The following is a 17,083-nucleotide window of genomic DNA, read 5'->3' on the forward strand; positions in this document are numbered from 1 at the left end:
GACTTCACATATCTCACTGTGATGAGCAAGCACAGCCTGTCCATCTTTTACCCGACCTACAGCTGAAAACCAAAATATGTTCAGGTTACTATCATCGAACAAAGAACATTCAAGAAGAATTACTATTAGCATTTTGTTTTTTAAATCACATGAAAATAATTTATTGAAATTGTTGTAAATTAATTATCAGTTTAAGCTGTGTGTTATCACCCACAGATGCAGGTGGAAGGCTAGTGCCAATCCAGGGAAGCCAGTGGAAGCTTTGTACATAACCCTCACAGCCACATAAGGTTTGACACTCCTGTGCTATTTATGCACTATGGAGTTTATTTCTGCACATGGGGAAATGGTCATTTTTAATGACCATTTTCCATCAATTCATTTTTAAACAGTTTTTCTGAGTTAGTTAAAGCCCTTCAAACATCAGCAAAGGGGAAGTGTTCATGTGTGAGTTTGTTCCTTTCCCCCCCCCCCCCCCCCCCCTTTTTTTTAACACTTGTGATCATAAGACTGTTCAGCTTTTGGCTATGCTGTTGTCTTCTTCTCCCACACCCCTCCTATTTCCACTGTCGTATTATATACATATATACATATGTGTGTGCATACACACACACACACACACATTCTTTTATATGCCTTCCTGGTGATGTTGATGGTTAATACAATTGTTGAAATTAATATAACTTTTAATGTTCATTCCCTCTGGTATGCACACTAGGTTTTTTTGCCAGAATCTGTAATTAATTCCAAGGCTTTTTATATTTTAGCTTAACTGTTAACAGCTATAAAACCGCGGGCTGTTTTCCATTCAGACGATCGTAACTATCATTGCAAACTCCACCGTTAAACATCTTGTTTTTAAGTTTTCTTCAGTGCCAAAGTAATCCAGTGACGGTTGTCCGTACATCCAATTATAGTTTTAAAAAGTGCTTCTAATAAGTAATTCGGCACGCTTAATTTTCCAACATGTAAATTTGTAGCTAATGGCGTAACTCACTGAATCCATAGTAATATTAAATATCTATATTCTGTTTGTTTTCCCATTTTACCAAGTTACCACACACAAAAGGCATTGTGCTGAACGACTAAATTGGGAAGGGTAAATATAACGCCAGAGAAGCGACAGTTTCTCAGTGCACGTGAACGCAACACGCCATACTGTAGCCTGTGTACTCTACTGCGACTGCGCGATTCGTGTCTCCCGGAAACATCGGGGTTGTTTGGTATCCGCTTGTGCAGTAGTCATCTGTTACAAGGAAAAGCAAAACTTTAAGTGGCCAGCTTTGGGCACGGGATTGAGGACGCTCGCCCGAACTGTTTTCACTATGATTTCTCCGAGTTGATGAAACGAACTATATTGCGAGTGAAAGACAGACGTTTTGTTAATTCGGCAAATTACGGGAGCTAGCGTTTAGCTAGCGGTTAGCTAGCCTGTTAGCTGGCTAACTCATAGCTTTCACTTTGTCAACAAGTTGTGCTCAGGATGGACTGTGCGGCGTTGGAGCTCGATGCTTTCAAATTTGCCAAAACTGCTGTCACCTATGACCAGAATGGCAAATACAACGAGGCTGTCTTTTATTACAAGGTAAGTGGCTTTGTGTTTGAGTTCGGCGTTACCTTTCAGCGTTAGCACTTAGCTCATCTTACCTACAGGTTAACATTAACTTTCACTTGCAGAATTTAGCTTACCACTTTAGATTGTAGCTCAGAGGTTATATAAATATATCATAGAGTTGATGAGGAAATGCCAGTTTTATATTCGTGAAATTACATTAACATGTTATATTAAGTTTCAGGACTGTTACTGCCAGCTTTTAACGGAAATAAATACTCAAATATAGCCACTGTTTCTTCTATGATTGTTTGAAATAGGAGGCAGCCCAGGCCCTGATATATGCTGGCATGGCAGGGTCCAAACTGGACGGAATCCAGGACAAAGTGAATGAGTACTTGGATCGGGTCCAAGCCCTCCACAATGCCGGTAAGCTCACCTTACCACAGACACAGTGGAACCACTGTTTTATTATGCTTTTCCTGCTTTGAGCTGATATGTTTTTATTTTTCAGAATCATGAAGCTTTACATTTACAATTTTTATCACATTCTCAGCTTGTAAGAATAAATGACAGATTGAGTTCATATTAAAACCAATGTTTTAGCTCAGTGATGCATATTGTCGTGTTTTTGCATCGTAAAATACTGCAATATGCTCTACAAATCATGTATGCCAACTCTAACAGCAGACCGTTTTCAAATGTTCATCAAGCATTTTTTTTTTTTAGATTTTTGGATTCATTTAGAAAACATTACTTCTTTTTCACTGGTTTCAGTCAATTTAATTGGTGTGTTGACAGATGAATTTGCAGAGATACAGCACCTTTCATTTTTGGCTGGACAAACATAGGTATGTTAACAGTGAATATTGATGTGCGTACTTACACAGCTAAGTTGAAAGACAAACTGAATTGTATATATTCAGTATACACTGGAAACTCAAATACCAAAGACAAACAAAAGTTTAACAGAGTCATTTTGGAAATGGTCTTGTTGAAGACACTTAAGCAGTGTCTTGAATTAACAAGGTTTCTTTAAAGTAGGATTTTTACTGTCTTTACTGTGTTTTTGAGCTTCTGCTGTGTTACATGTCATTATTCATCTCTCCCTATTGCTCAGTTAGAGTTGATCTAATCTGATTGAAAGTCTTGCAGAGGTGAAGCGTCTGTGAGTGGTAGTAATTAAGAAATGCTTCAGGAATGTTACTGAGTAGGCCCTAAGGACAAACTTTCTCAGTTGCTGTCTGACAACTTTTTTCCATGACTCTCCTCATGTCATGGGTGTGTGCGTGTGCACACATGGGTGAGACTGTAGCACGCAGTGGATGACATTTATTACTGTGTGTAGCTGTTGCGTGTTGCTGCTGTTTCCTGTGAGATAAAAAGCAAAGGTTACTGCAACAGTCGCTCTAAAGACGTGAGTGAGGTGGATTGTTATTCTTTTTTTTAATTTTCATAAGCTTTTTTATAATTTTTCATGTGGTTCTGTTTTTAAGTACATATTACATCCTCCAAAAAAATCCTCCATTTTGCAGACAGTTAGCAGAGCAGCCGACAGGAAATCACCTGTGGAGTCATTTCAGCAGACGACATTAAAGCACAGACATGGTTCATGGATCGGAAATTTCCGATCCGTGAATAATGTTGGTATCGGAACCCGATACCGATACGGATCAGCCCCATCCCTAATCAGCACTTTATCTGACACAGTTTCAACTCTTGTGTTAGGGTATGCCAGTATTACCTTTGTACACTTAATAAACTAGCCTCACTTTTTAAACAAAGGTGTTTTAAGAAATGTGTTCTGAAAGCTTTAATTATAACTCAGCATCACTTCCTCAAAATACTTTAAATTTACTGTAGTTGTGGTTTAATTATCATCGTTACATCAGCACTCACTGATGGGGAAATGTGAGCAGTCAGAGGGCTGAACGTGTGATCTTGATTGAGGAACAGCTTTTTGTCTCAGCCACCCAGCTACTCCGTTTACAGTGTTTCTGCTGTGTCCCCTCACCATTCCTTCCCTGGACCTCTCACACCAGTACAGGCACAGAAGAGCGACCCGCTGAAGTCCCGGGAGCAGGTGGACCTGGAGCGCGCCCACTTCCTGGTCACCCAGGCCTTCGAGGAAGACGAGAAGGGAAATGATGACGAAGCCATTGAACTGTACACTCAGGCTGTGGAGCTGTGCATTAAGACGGTAGCACTCTCTCCTCTTTCTCCCCTTTCACTGTCATCACTCTCTCAGTCACAGTGACACACACTTCACTTGGCCTTCACTCACTTTGTTCCCGTTTGCTTCCACATTTGTTTCTTTTTTGTGTTTTCAACAGTCCAACGAGACATCGGACCAGGCGCTGCAGGTCAAGCTGAAGCAGTTAGCACGTCAAGCTTTAGACAGGTAAATGTAAAAATTAGTGCTGTATGTTTTATTTTAAAGCAGAGTATCCATCCATTGGACAAGGCTGCGTTGTGTTCCAGCTGTGCCGTGGGTCCATTTTGCCCCAGCTGTGGTTCCAGTGTTGACTGGAATTGTTCAGAGGCAGCGTGCTTACGCACATCCATCTTGAGTGATTTTGCAGATTTAATTTTAAATAAATAAATAAATAAACTTCTGCAATGTGTTCTTTCAGAGCAGAAGGTCTTAAAGAGTCCCAGTCCAAATCATCCTCAGCCCAAACTCAGGACAGGACCGGGCCCTCTGGAACCAAGCCCTCCAGTGGTGGCAGTGCCGGGGGACCAGTCCGCCAGTTTTTCCCCCTCGGGCCAGACTTCTCGCTCCACGACCGACCTCAGCCCCAGCCGGTCCGGGCAGTGCAGTCCAGTGAGCCGCAGGGTCAGCGCTACACATCTGAAGAGATTGAAGTGCTTAGGTGAGCTTGCTGGTGGAATCTGTTGTCCAATGATACTGGAAAAAGATTGGAAACTGGAGCCACCTGGTGGTGGCCTGACAGCCACTACACCCCCACTGAAAAATAAATGTTCCTTATATCAAAGCCCATTCAGAATTTTTTTTTTTTACCACTACCATTGTCTAAAATCAGGTATTGGGTTTTTTTCCAGTCTGTTTTATTGGCCTAATCTGTCTCTTCTTAATTTTCAGGAGTACATCTACAATCAATGGCATAGCTTATGTACCGTTCATGAGTGTGGATCTGAAGGAGCGATTTGCCTTTCCTGTCCCTTTCTCGTGAGTTTGAGTTGTTTTATTTAATGTCAGTTTTTTAGCATTAGCAGTGTCAGAGCTAATTGACAAACGTCTGTAGCATTGAAGGGAAAAGGTTTAGCTTCTGTCCTATTACACCAGTACTTCTCAATTATTTTCTTTTACCCCCCCAGGAAGAAGAAGACATTTCTGTGTGTGTGTGTTTTAATGGTTTTCCAAGGTTCTGAATAAATTCAGATTACTTACATACTGACTCAAAAAATTGACTAGTAACTAACAGGACTAACAGTCCAGTAATGTCAGTGTCAGCTGTTAAAAAGCTACTGTGTCATATTTGAACTGGTGTATGTAAAGTTGGTGATAAAGCAAAGCTACATCCGATATTTTTAGCTGACATTTGGTTTGATGTAGAAACAGAGAGACTCTGTGTCAGTGGGTCTGAATCAGTGAGGGTAAGCGCACTTTAATTCTTTGTCTTTCTGTTGATTCTTTCAATCAGGGACAAAACAGGAAAACTGGCACTGTCCCCCAAACAGAAGGCCATCTTCTCCCGCTGGGTCCGGCCAGACGAGATCTGCAATAACCCCACCATGATCATGTCTGTGTCCAGCTTCAGTATCAAACAGGTCAGAGGATCCAGCTCCTGCTTTTCCTGTACCAACAGTTTCTCATCTGCTTGTTTTTAATTGTAGTGTGATGAACTTGATCAATATCTGTGGAACAATTTAGTTTGTTTAGTGTTTGATTATGAATATTAAAATAGAAAATATTCTTACCATCTAATTTGAACCCTTTGTATTGTGTCTTGAAGTCTTGAGTTATTTCATGTTCATAACGTCATATCCTTCTGTTATCACTGGGACATCATAATAGATGACCTTTGGCACGTTTGAGTTTATAAACACAGTAGAAAATGACAGCATCCAAATGCAAATGCTGTTAAATATGTTTTACTGTCAAACACTTCTTTTTTTGGCTTACATATATAAAATAATGTTTTATATATGTGTGAATACTTGCTCAGTAATTAATCTTTTGTCAATCACATCATTTCAACTTGTATAATTAATGAGACCTTCACTCCTGTTGTCCAGACGGTGGTGTCTGACTGTTCCTTTGTGGCATCACTAGCCATCAGCGCAGCCTACGAGAGGCGCTATAACAAGAAACTTATCACCAGGTACTGTGTGGCGCTTTTAGGGTTCAACCCATATTTGTTGTCCAAAGCAAATATTACAAAAATATTGTCTTCCTTCACAGTTTTTTTTCCTGTTAGCGTGGAAATGCATGTGAAATTGCTTTTAATTCAGTAACAAACCAAATTCCAGGATAAATGTCAGGAGTAAAAGCCTGACATTTAAGGCTACATGCTTTTTTGTGTGTGTGTGTTACAGCATCATCTACCCTCAGAACAGACGAGGGGAGCCAGAGTATAACCCCTGTGGGAAGTACATGGTCAAGCTTCACATCAATGGAGTTCCCAGGAAGGTAAAAGACAAGTCACCACAGCCAGTTCATCTGCTGAAACACTAAGGGGTCCGCAGGATAGTAAATTCACCCTCCACATACACACCTTACAGACTACAGGTACCTGTAGTGTGCTGGTTTGCATTGCAAATACTCCTCCTTTGCTGTTTGTGAATGGACAAGGTAACACAGAAAAATTATCTTGATAAAGGTGATAAACGTGTTCATAAAACAAGATGAAGATGAATCACAGACATTAAATATATAGAAAAACTATCCAGTTAATGTCATGATCTTTTTTACATTAACCAAACTCACCTGTACAACGTCCCTCACATCCACAACCTGTCTCTGTCCCTGCTGCAGGTGATTATAGATGACTACCTGCCGGTGGATCGTAACGGAGAGCTGCTGTGCTCCTACTCCAGCAACAGGAACGAGCTCTGGGTGTCCCTGATAGAGAAAGCCTACATGAAGGTGATGGGAGGCTACGACTTCCCTGGCTCCAACTCGGTGAGTGAAGGTGGAGAAAAATGAGAAAGGTGGACGCAGATTATTTAACAGCTCCTAAGTAGTAAACATGTGATTTAAGCAGATCTTTGTTAAAAATAAAGATTTTATTCAGTGTTATCTATGTATTTATGTATTTAATAAAACACATCTGCTCACTTTTTGGCGACCATTTTGTATTTATACTGAATACAAACCAATGTGTAATGGTTTTAAAGAAATTAGGCTGTGATGGACAAAAAAAAAGTAAGGGCAAAAATAAAAAAACAAAACAAAATCTGAGTTTTCATATCTGTCGTCTGTTACAGAACATTGATTTGCACGCACTCACTGGCTGGATCCCTGAACGCATCGCTATGCACTCTGACAATCAATCATTCAGCAAGGACGACACCTTCCGCATGCTCTTCCAGAGGTGAACATACACACAGACTTGCACAGAAAAAGTTAGCATCAAGCTTAAAATGACCTTTTTTGTCCTCACGCTGTTATCAGCGTCTCATCACTGTCTGTCTTTTGGGTTGTTTGTCCTCTCTACTCTTTCTTTTTTCCTTTTCTTCCATTTGGTGCCTCTGGCTTCATTTCCAGGTTTCGCAGGGGTGACGTCCTCATTACCACGGCAACGGGGGTGATGACAGAGGAAGAAGGGGATAAATGGGGTTTAGTGCCAACACACGCCTACGCTGTTCTTGACATCAGGGAATACAAGGTTAGCTTAATTAAAGTAGCATTAGAATGTCATCATCATCACTTTTATTTAAAAAAAAGTGTCATGATGAGAGAGGGAGGATGATCACAGGAAGGATGGAAAACATTAGCTTTTATGGTGCATTTGGAACACACTGACTCTGCTATAGAGTCCTCTGTGTCTCTCAGTTTGCAGACAACATTCTGCGTACAAACTGTTAGCGTCCCACTCACATATTCACACATCGTAAGAGAGAGATTCTTAAACTCCTGCTGTTGGTGAACAGTGATCGAGGTTTGTGGTAGATAACCATTTAACCATTTTCCTCCAGCTAGTTGTACGTTTTGTAATTGACGCCGTGTCTGCGTGTGTGTTGTTCCTGTAGGGAATGCGTTTCCTGCAGCTGAAGAATCCGTGGAGTCACCTGCGGTGGAAGGGGCGCTACAGTGAACGGGATGAGAAGAACTGGACTCCCGAGCTCCTCAAATACCTCAACTTTGACCCCAAGACGGCACAGAAGTTTGACAATGGTATACCCATTCTTTTCCTAAATGTAGCTGTGTGAAGTTTGTATTGACACAGTATGCCGCTCGTATTGAAGTCATTGTTTAAGCTGCTGTGCGACCTTTCGGTGCCACTTCTGCGTCAGGCAAATGCACCAAAATCTCACAAATGAATTTATCATTGCAAGTTAAACAGCGTGCAGGGTTTTGTTTGCTTTGCTTTGGATCCATTTTCTCGTGTGTGAAGTGTTGCCCAGCCTGTAATAGAATTTATACCAGGACTGCTGATCTTTTTAAAAAGTGAATTCATACTTTTCATGTCATGAGTGACTTCTTTGTTCTCATGGGGGCAGAGTCCAGTTATCACATCAGAGTTAGTATGTTACAGTAAAATTAGATGAAAATGGCGTTAGTGAAGAAATGATTTATTGCCTAATTCAGGTTACATATACTTTGCTGTCCTGTGTTGCTCTCCAGGGGTTTTCTGGATCGCATGGGAGGACCTTTGTCAGTACTACGATGTCATCTACCTGAGCTGGAACCCTGCCCTGTTCAAAGAGTCCTCCTGTATTCACAGGTGAGTGTGTGTGTGTGTGTGTGTGTGTGTTTCTATTTTGATCAGAGTGTACAGACCCAGACTGAGGTATGTGTTGTGGTTTGTGTACCGTCTGCAGTAGCTGGGATGGGAAGCAGGGCCCAGTGAAAGACGTCTACAGCCTGGCCAACAATCCCCAGTACAAGCTGGAAGTCCAGTGTCCAACAGGAGGAGCTGCTGTGTGGGTGCTGCTAACCAGACACATCACTGACAAGGTAGAGATACAGAGCGGGGAGATTCTGACAAAGTCATATGATGAAATATTTGTGTTTTGGTCCAACCTCCGTAGCAGTGCCTCACGTTTATCTAATGGCTGTTCCCTGTTTGTTTGTTTGTCCAGGATGATTTTGCACAAAACAGGGAGTTTATCACCCTGGTCGTTTACAAGACAGACGGGAAGAAGGTTTACTACCCAGGTGAGGTTCGATAGATGCTTTAGAGGACGATTCCTCTCTGCAGCGCTGAACTTCGAGGTAATATACTGTAGAAGGCAGCAGGGCTTTGAAGGCAGCATTCTGTCACACTTTTATTTCTGCCCCACAGTCACAACCAGGTCAGATGGCTGGAAGAAAGATTATTCTATCAGCACCCCTCTGCTGCTCTGATACATTACTGTACTCACAAAGACAGCAGCAGACTTTAAGATATATTTTGTCTCTAAAACAAATCACCACCAGACAAACTCTTACTTTCATGAACATAAGAGAAAATGCTGGAGAGTATGTATTTCCACCGTCAGCTGCTCTCTGGTTAGTCTCTATAAATAAACTCCCTTGGCTTCCTCCACAGCCGACCCCCCTCCTTACATCGACGGCATCCGTATCAACAGCCCACACTACCTGACCAAGATAAGACTGACCAGTGCGGGGACGCACACCTTCACACTGGTGGTTTCCCAGTACGAGAAACAAAACACCATCAACTACACACTACGGGTGAGAAAAGCTTTTGTATAAACTTGTATGTGGTGTGTGTGTGTGTGTGTGTGTGTGTGTGAGAAGTCATCGTAGCTGTTTCTTAGTGGAACTGTCAGGTTTGCTTTTTTTTTTTTTTTTTTGTTTGGCAGCCATTTGTTTTTGTGTCAGTATAAAAATCAACTTGCAGAAACTTGGAACTTGCTTGAGAGATGGGTCAGTAGTAAGGCGGCTTTGGCTTTTGTCAGATTTGCGTATTTCAGTGCGTATTGCGTATTTCAGGGTGATGTGTGTGAGGAGCAGTAACTTCCTTTCTTTTCTCTTTTAAAATTCAACTCATTCTGTTTCTCCTTCTTAAGCTCTTCTGGAAAACATCAGGCCCTTAAGGCCAGTTCAGGGAGTTTGGGACTTTAAAGTGTGTGTGTGTGTGTATATTTGAGTTTGTGTGTGACCCAAATATATTTTTCAGTAATTTATAATTCATGGACTCTTGTTACTGCAGAGAGGACTGTGGAGAATAGCTTATACTGAAATCACTCATTTAAAAAAACAAAAAAACATGCACTCTGTACACGTGTCTGCTGTGCACTGTTTGTTGTATGTTGTGTATGTGTGTACTGTGTGCACTGTGCAATGCCAGTGCCGTATCTGCTGCAAGCTCTCTCTGTCTTTCTCTCTTTCTGACAAGCTAACCGTGAAAACGATCTCCCGTCACCTCAGATCAGCGTTTCTCGTTGGAGAATAACTGACTCTGTTCCCTCTTGAGTTTTCACCAGCGATCAAAAAACACGAAGCAGGAGACATGATTTCTTTTCTGATGTTTTTTTTTTTGTTTTTTTAAACCAGAGCAGTGCAAATAAAAAGCTCTATTTTGTGTTTAGAGAATCATGAATAAAATAGCAGATTTGTTTCAGAGTAAGATATACCACCATTTAGAACAAGGAAAAGCAAAATGAGTCTGTCTTTGGTTGTTTGCTCCTTTGCTTCCTTTGTTCTTGCACCAGACTTTGCACCAGACTTTGCCCCAGATTTTGCTTGGCTGTTCATGTTTACATATATGTATTTATGCTTCTTACACCCAATGTCTGTTTACCGTTTTATGTTTTAAGCCCCATCTGTCAGCCACATTTCTTTTTTTGAGACCAGCTCATTTTCAGCGAAACGTAACAGGCTTTGTTTCTTTACCCAGGTGTACTCTGGCTGCAAATTCACCTTCTCCAAGATCCCAAATCCCTTTACTCACACCAGAAGGGTATGTTATCACCTAACACCCACATACAAGTAAAGAGACACGCGTTATGTGATTATTTGCATCTGTCATTTTTAGTTATTGTGCTTGGTTATTATGTCTGCCTGTGTCTTCAGATCAACGGCCAGTGGAAGGGGCTCAGTGCTGGAGGTTGTGGGAACTATAAGGACTCCTACAAACACAACCCGATCTATCAGATTAACCTGGAGCGGTCGGGACCTCTGCTCGTCGAGCTCCGAGGATCCAGGTCAGGCTGATACCAAGGACAAATCCAGCTCCTTGGTCTGGATTTTTAAGTGCTGTTTCAGAAATGTCCTGGTGGGTGAAATTAGATTTTATGACACAAAATTCGGTCGTAAATTAAAACAGGAGAATAGCAGCACGTTAAAAAACCAGCAGCTTCGCTTCTGGAATATTTGGATCAAACCCAGTCATGGTGCACATCCACACACACACACACACACACACACACACACACACACACACCAGGATGACTCAGTGATCGCACTGTTTAATTCTGCCTCCTAACTCATGACAGATATTCAGTTGCACATTCCATTTCACGCTGTCTTCCACCATGTTTACATAATTATGTGCATAACTCAAGTCATTAAGTTAAATTAATGACTTATCTGTATTTTCTACAGTCACTGACAAATGAGTGTGACAGGACTGTAGCCGTGGGATTCTTTACTCACCAGCATGCACAGACCGTAAACAGGTCCGGAACATGTGAATGATTTTGCTTATTGTGCTAAACCCTGACTCTGCACCACAACAAACCACATGAAGACAGGACGCACAGACAGAGGAGAACATACAAGGATCTGACTAGAGTGTCTTAACTTTGGGGTTGTGTCCCACCAATACTGCATTTTTTAGTTTGTTATGAGCATCTGAAAGTTAAACTAGCTGTTTGTGGCAGTGTTCCCTTAAATGTGATTTTATTTTTTTAAGAATTATGACCAAGAGAGTTTCTGAGCAGGACGTTTCACGGGGGAATTATACACTCAGGCCGTGTTACAAATAAATTTTCTAAATAATTTACATCTCTTCCTCCATCCGTTCCTGTACTGATGAACTAATCCCATAAACCAGCGTTTACCATTTGTCGTTCCCACTCCTGAATACAGACTAAGGTGAAACAGTGGGAGCTTATTCAGCTTGGTCAGAGGTTAAATACAAGATGAAATATCCTCAAAATGCATGAGTGAAAATGTTTGAATAAAAAAAAATAGTGGAGTGGAAGCAGAATATAAATCATGCAAATAACATAATACAAAAAAAAAAACAAAGGCTGGTTCTCTGTCCTTAGTTTTCTGTCTGTGTGTGTGCAGGCAGTACAGCGTTGGGTTTGAGATGGTGACGGTGTCGACGGTGGGGGATCCGGGTCCGGCAGCCTTCCAGAAGAAGAGCAGCGGAGATTACAGGTACAGCTGGCCAAGCAGCAAACACGGACTCCGTCCTTGTCCTGACCTCAACCTCAGTGTGCAGACACAGTAATGTACAATAAACAAAGCAGATCATTATTAATAATTTGATTGGTAACAAGTAATGACATTTGAATGCTGCCATAAAACCATCAGCTGAAGTTGTTAATACACACGGTAATTCAATGACCTTTACAGACACACATTAGCACCATTTCCTGACCGAGTCAGGAAGACAACAACTGTTACTGTGACCAACACAAATGAGTGTGACACACTCGCATAGTCGACCTCATGTCTTCTGGGATAATGTGTCTTTATATATACATACATACTGCTGTCAGTTCTCCTCCTCTGTATAACGCTACGTTCAGTTAAAGTAACTGCAGCTGGGAAGGAGGAAAATGTTCTGCAAATTATTCTGATCGTTTTTCCTCAGTGATGCTGAGTTTCCTCCCGGCTGAACTGTCGTATGGTAACTGCTGTCGAACCTCACAGAGTCTCACTCTGTCTGTCTCTCTTCTTCCAGATGTGGTTTCTGCTACATGGAGGTGGACCACGTCCCAGCAGGCATCTACAATGTCACCCCCACCACCTTCCTGCCCAAACAGGAAGGACCCTTCTTCTTGGACTTCGCCAGTACCTCGACACTCAAGGTCTCTCAGCTCCAGTGAGGGTGGAGCTGGAGCGAGAGGACGTGGCAGGGACGGGGAGGAAGGTGCTTCCGTCGTCAGGGCGTCGAGGGATATTTCTGATGTTTTAGATTGAATGTGATGAGGTGTCAGCGCCTCCATGAAGCCCAAAGAACCCAGAATGTGACTGGTAGCCTCGAGTGAACACCATCTCAAACAGCCTTTCCCTGTCCTCTCTCACTCAGTCCTTTGCCGACGGCGAACGGACGGATCAGAGGCTTGAACTTCAACATTGACTTGATGATATCACACAGTTATGGTGAAGGAATAAATTATTAATAAGGAGTCGTCAAGAGGAACTTCAGTGTGGAATAAAACCCATCAACCATCACGGCATTTTGGGACACAATAAATAATATTTTCACCAAAAAATAAACAGTCAGCAGTATCAACTGTATGCACCTTCACCTGAGGGATTCATTTGCATCGACGCCGCTGTAAAATCTGATGGATTCCACGTGACGACAGCGGTCATATGACCACATCCTGGACTGGACTGGATGTGGAGAAGCAACGGTTGAATTTAACACCAGCTGCTGGTGAAGCAGCAGAAATGGTGTCAACACTTCCTGAAAGCGTAAAGTTCTTTTCAGGTTCTGCGTGAAATGAAATCTCAGACCACAGTGAGCCTCTGGCTTTGCAGCAGCATTTTGTGTTTGTCCTTTTCCTGTTTCATCATGAAAATGCCCCCGTGACCCCGTGACCCTGTCACCCAGCACCAGTGTTGGACCTCACCAATTCTTTTATGTCTAAATGGGAGCAAATCCCTGCAGCCAGGTTCCAGCAGCTGGTAGAAAGCTCGAAACGAGCAGAGTGGAGTGTCAGAGCAGCTTATTAATGCCCATGGTTTTTAAGCATGGCATGTTCAACACAAATGACTGTAATGTTTAATTCTCCATAAGCTTTTGGCCGAGTTGTGGATCTTAGTTGAGACTTTGGATGCAATTTGACAATTTTTGTAGGACACAGACTTCGATGTCCTGTTCATCCAATCAGGCCACTCATAGCCCAGCCAGTGATACGTCCATACAGACAGGTGAAGGAAAGGTTCATGACGATGTCTCAGTGAGACCTGTCAGTCATTTGTTGTCAGCTGTCTGCAGTAAATAACATTCATAGCCAACTGACAACAAGCCTCTCAACAGGAACAGTTTATATTTCAAAGCCGGCTGTTTGGAGCTATAAATAAAAATAGAATAATGAGAGAGAAACATGATTTTGTGTCATGGAAACGCACAGATGTAGACACGAACATGGAAAAGTTACTGAATGCGTCCAGGACCACAGCATTTGTCACAAAACAGAATATGGCTTTACCCAAATCAGGCTTCTTGCCGTTTAGTTTGTCTCCAGGGAGTTAAATAGTCCAGATTCTCTGCCAGAATAGTGATAGGTGGCGGTGGTTAGTTTCCTCACATGACCATGAAGGTTTTTTAAATTCTCAGGAGCAGTGCAGCAGAGCAGCACCACAGGGAATCCAGTACAGCAGCAGCTGAATGATGCCTCTTCATGTTGTCTGTGGATGTGACGGCTGAGGGAGAAATATCAGCCTGGTTTCACTGACAGGCCTCACGCATCTCAGCGCTGCATGAGACAGGTATCACACACTGTATGTGTGATACCTGTGTGTGTCTGTGCGTGTGTGTGTGTGTATGAAGACGTTTGATTTTCATTGTAAACCCTTTAAAGGTAAAACTTTAAATGTATTGCCAAGTACACATCCTCTGTTTACTTTTATACCAAAACTACCAAACTACTTTTTTTTTTTTTAAACATTTCTCTTTATGTTTATGGTCAAACACAGTATGTGGAGATGAAAATGTCACTCTGATTCCTCAGTTTAACCCGTTATCAGAAAGCAGCTCATCTGGATTCAGCTCGTTTCCTCCGTGTTCAGTTGCCCATCAACCGCCCGCCACAGGCAAATGTTGCTTCTGAATCCTTTGCTGCTTTTCTGCGCGTCGCTGTCAGAAAGCGGCGCAGCGACGTTGCTTCAGGGGATGGGAGCGATGTGGTGGATTGGCTGAATGCAGTCTAACACACTGTGCACTGAGTCTGGACAATGTTACAACAACATTTTCAAAATAAAACGCGCAGTAAAATTCACGGTAACGCTCCTGGGGAACGTGGTGACAGTTTTCTCTTCTTATCACAGTTAAGGTGTGCTAAAAGGTTGAAATGCTGTTTTCAGAGTGAGATATAGCTTTAAATATCTATCTGCCAAGCACTTCGGTTGAATATCCACTTGTTCATCAGTGATAAATTATAACTGCTGTGGGTACCTTCTGTCTGTCGCCATATTCAGCTGCGTCGAAGCCGACTCGTTTAAAGACGCAGCAGGACAATCTTGCAGCGACCTGTTGTATGAATGACGATGTAATGTTTGCACAACTTGCACTAAATGTTGGGTCGACTGATGTGTTCCAACTTTGAATACAGAGAATAACATCTGCTTCTGTCTGTGCTCTTTATTCATTTACTTATTTGGGAAGGGGGGCTTTTATTTTGATAGCGCCATCGGATTTTGCGCCTCACCGTGTGATGTTTTTCACACACTGTAAAAAGTGATCTGATCATGGATCTAAGCGCTAAACTTGTTAACAAAGGCCAATACATTGTACGCCGTAACATTTCCGGTCACAGTCACAACAAATGTCATGTTAACGCAAAGTGTGAGGGAAGGTTAAATCAGAACTAATGAGCAGGAAGACTTTACCTCTCAAAGCCTGACGGCCTGTAACTGACATAAACATCAAGTTCAATGTTTTACACTTTATAAATGAAGAAGAAATGTGGAATAAACAGGTAAAACACACCACAAAGATCCACAGGACCACATCTGTCCCCTTGGTGACAGATGTCCTTCTGACATGTGGAACAGCTGGTTTCATCTGGCGTGAAAACTCTGGTAAGTTTGGGATCTTTCTTTCTTGGTTTTTGTTGTTTTACTTTTACAGTATGTATAAATTATTCATTCATTTAAACATTCTTTTCAGATGGCAGTGGAGCTGCTGGCCGCTGTGATCACAGGATACAACCAAGAAAAAGGAGGTAAGTTCATAATCCCCCATAATCCTTCACTTCAAAACACGGGGATGATATATATATATATATATATGAAAAACTATACAGAAAAATTTACAATCACTGTTGATATATGGTAAATGCAACGTAAGAGTCAGAGTCATGGATTTCATTTAAAAAAAGCACATTACACAAAACATCTAAAAATGAGTTTGAAGCAGTGATTTAAAAAGAATCAAACTTTATGTCCTTAAACCGGCAAAAAATAAAGAAATAAAATAAAATAAATCAGTTCTTATATTTACAGTTTGCAAATGTAAGGTCAGTAACACGTTATAATTAGAGTTTGTTTTTTAAATTGGTGGATAGTTGGTGGCGACACACTGATGAGACATGAAGGTTGATCTGATGTTTGTTTCCCTCCAAGAGAGAAAAAAGGCAGAAAGGTCGATTTAAGTGTGTAAAGAGACGGTCATGGGAAAAACAGTAGGTTGTGTTGTGTAAGTGAATTAGAGAGAGCTGACCGAGCTGTTAGAAGCACGTGTCCGAGGAACTACAGGCAGCCGCTGCTGATCTGCTATAAGGAACATGTGGCCAAGATGGCAACACAGAAATGAAACAGATGAAGTTTAAGTTTCAGGCGAAGTGTCTGAGGCCTTTTAATAACTTAGGAAACTTGATGAGTTTTGTTTAACAGTGTGAAGGTGAATCCATGTGAACATGCTTTGCTGTTGCTTGAGAATGCAGTTCTAAGTCCTATTAAAACAGACAGAATCATCTGAGTTTAACTTCCATGTTTTCAGACTCAGTGTGTTTATAGCATGAACCTTCAGGCTTTAGTGGGAACCAACCCTTCAGGACATTCCTGCTTTGATGCTCATCAGATAGATTTAAAGAGCAGTTTTAAGGAAAATGTTTGCTACCTGACAGGACCCATTCTGAAGAAGCAGCTTTAACAGGCTGGCAAATGGAGCTCGGTGATACATTACCTCCAGGACAAGAAGCTCTCTTTGTGTCGGTGCTCGCCTCTTTATTGGGAAAATGTGACGATCATTTAGATCAGTTACAGCTTCTCTTAAGATGAGTCAGATGCTGGTTGATCTTAATGCAGTTCCGACTGGTTGTTAATTGAAGTCAGATTTAATTTAACGAAATCACTGCATCAAACATCGTGCTTTTAATTTGAAGAAACCCTCAGTGTTTCATGGAGAGCGTGTGCCGCCGTCCCGTCACACTGAGGGTCTCTAAACTAATCAAAATCATGACCCTGGTCACCGAACATGAAGCTAATTT

At 41.8% G+C, this 17,083-nt stretch overlaps 1 protein-coding gene across 1 annotated transcript; it reads left to right on the top strand.

Moving 5' to 3' along the window:
- The first annotated feature begins 750 nt into the window (after window positions 1-750).
- capn7 (calpain 7) lies at window positions 751-14,528 on the top strand. The gene is made up of 21 exons (XM_041043707.1): window positions 751-1,585; window positions 1,873-1,981; window positions 3,595-3,752; window positions 3,886-3,953; window positions 4,186-4,425; window positions 4,656-4,742; window positions 5,218-5,344; window positions 5,813-5,898; window positions 6,113-6,206; window positions 6,552-6,698; window positions 7,004-7,110; window positions 7,284-7,404; window positions 7,769-7,913; window positions 8,364-8,463; window positions 8,561-8,696; window positions 8,822-8,897; window positions 9,271-9,416; window positions 10,585-10,647; window positions 10,761-10,891; window positions 11,982-12,074; window positions 12,604-14,528. The coding sequence occupies exons 1-21, from the start codon at window positions 1,484-1,486 to the stop codon at window positions 12,746-12,748; spliced, it is 2,481 nt and encodes an 826-aa protein (XP_040899641.1). The 5' UTR covers window positions 751-1,483; the 3' UTR covers window positions 12,749-14,528.
- The last annotated feature ends 2,555 nt before the right edge of the window (window positions 14,529-17,083 follow it).

Source organism: Toxotes jaculatrix, chromosome 8 (assembly GCF_017976425.1).
Source record: "Toxotes jaculatrix isolate fToxJac2 chromosome 8, fToxJac2.pri, whole genome shotgun sequence".
NCBI classification, from domain to species: Eukaryota; Metazoa; Chordata; class Actinopteri; family Toxotidae; genus Toxotes; species Toxotes jaculatrix.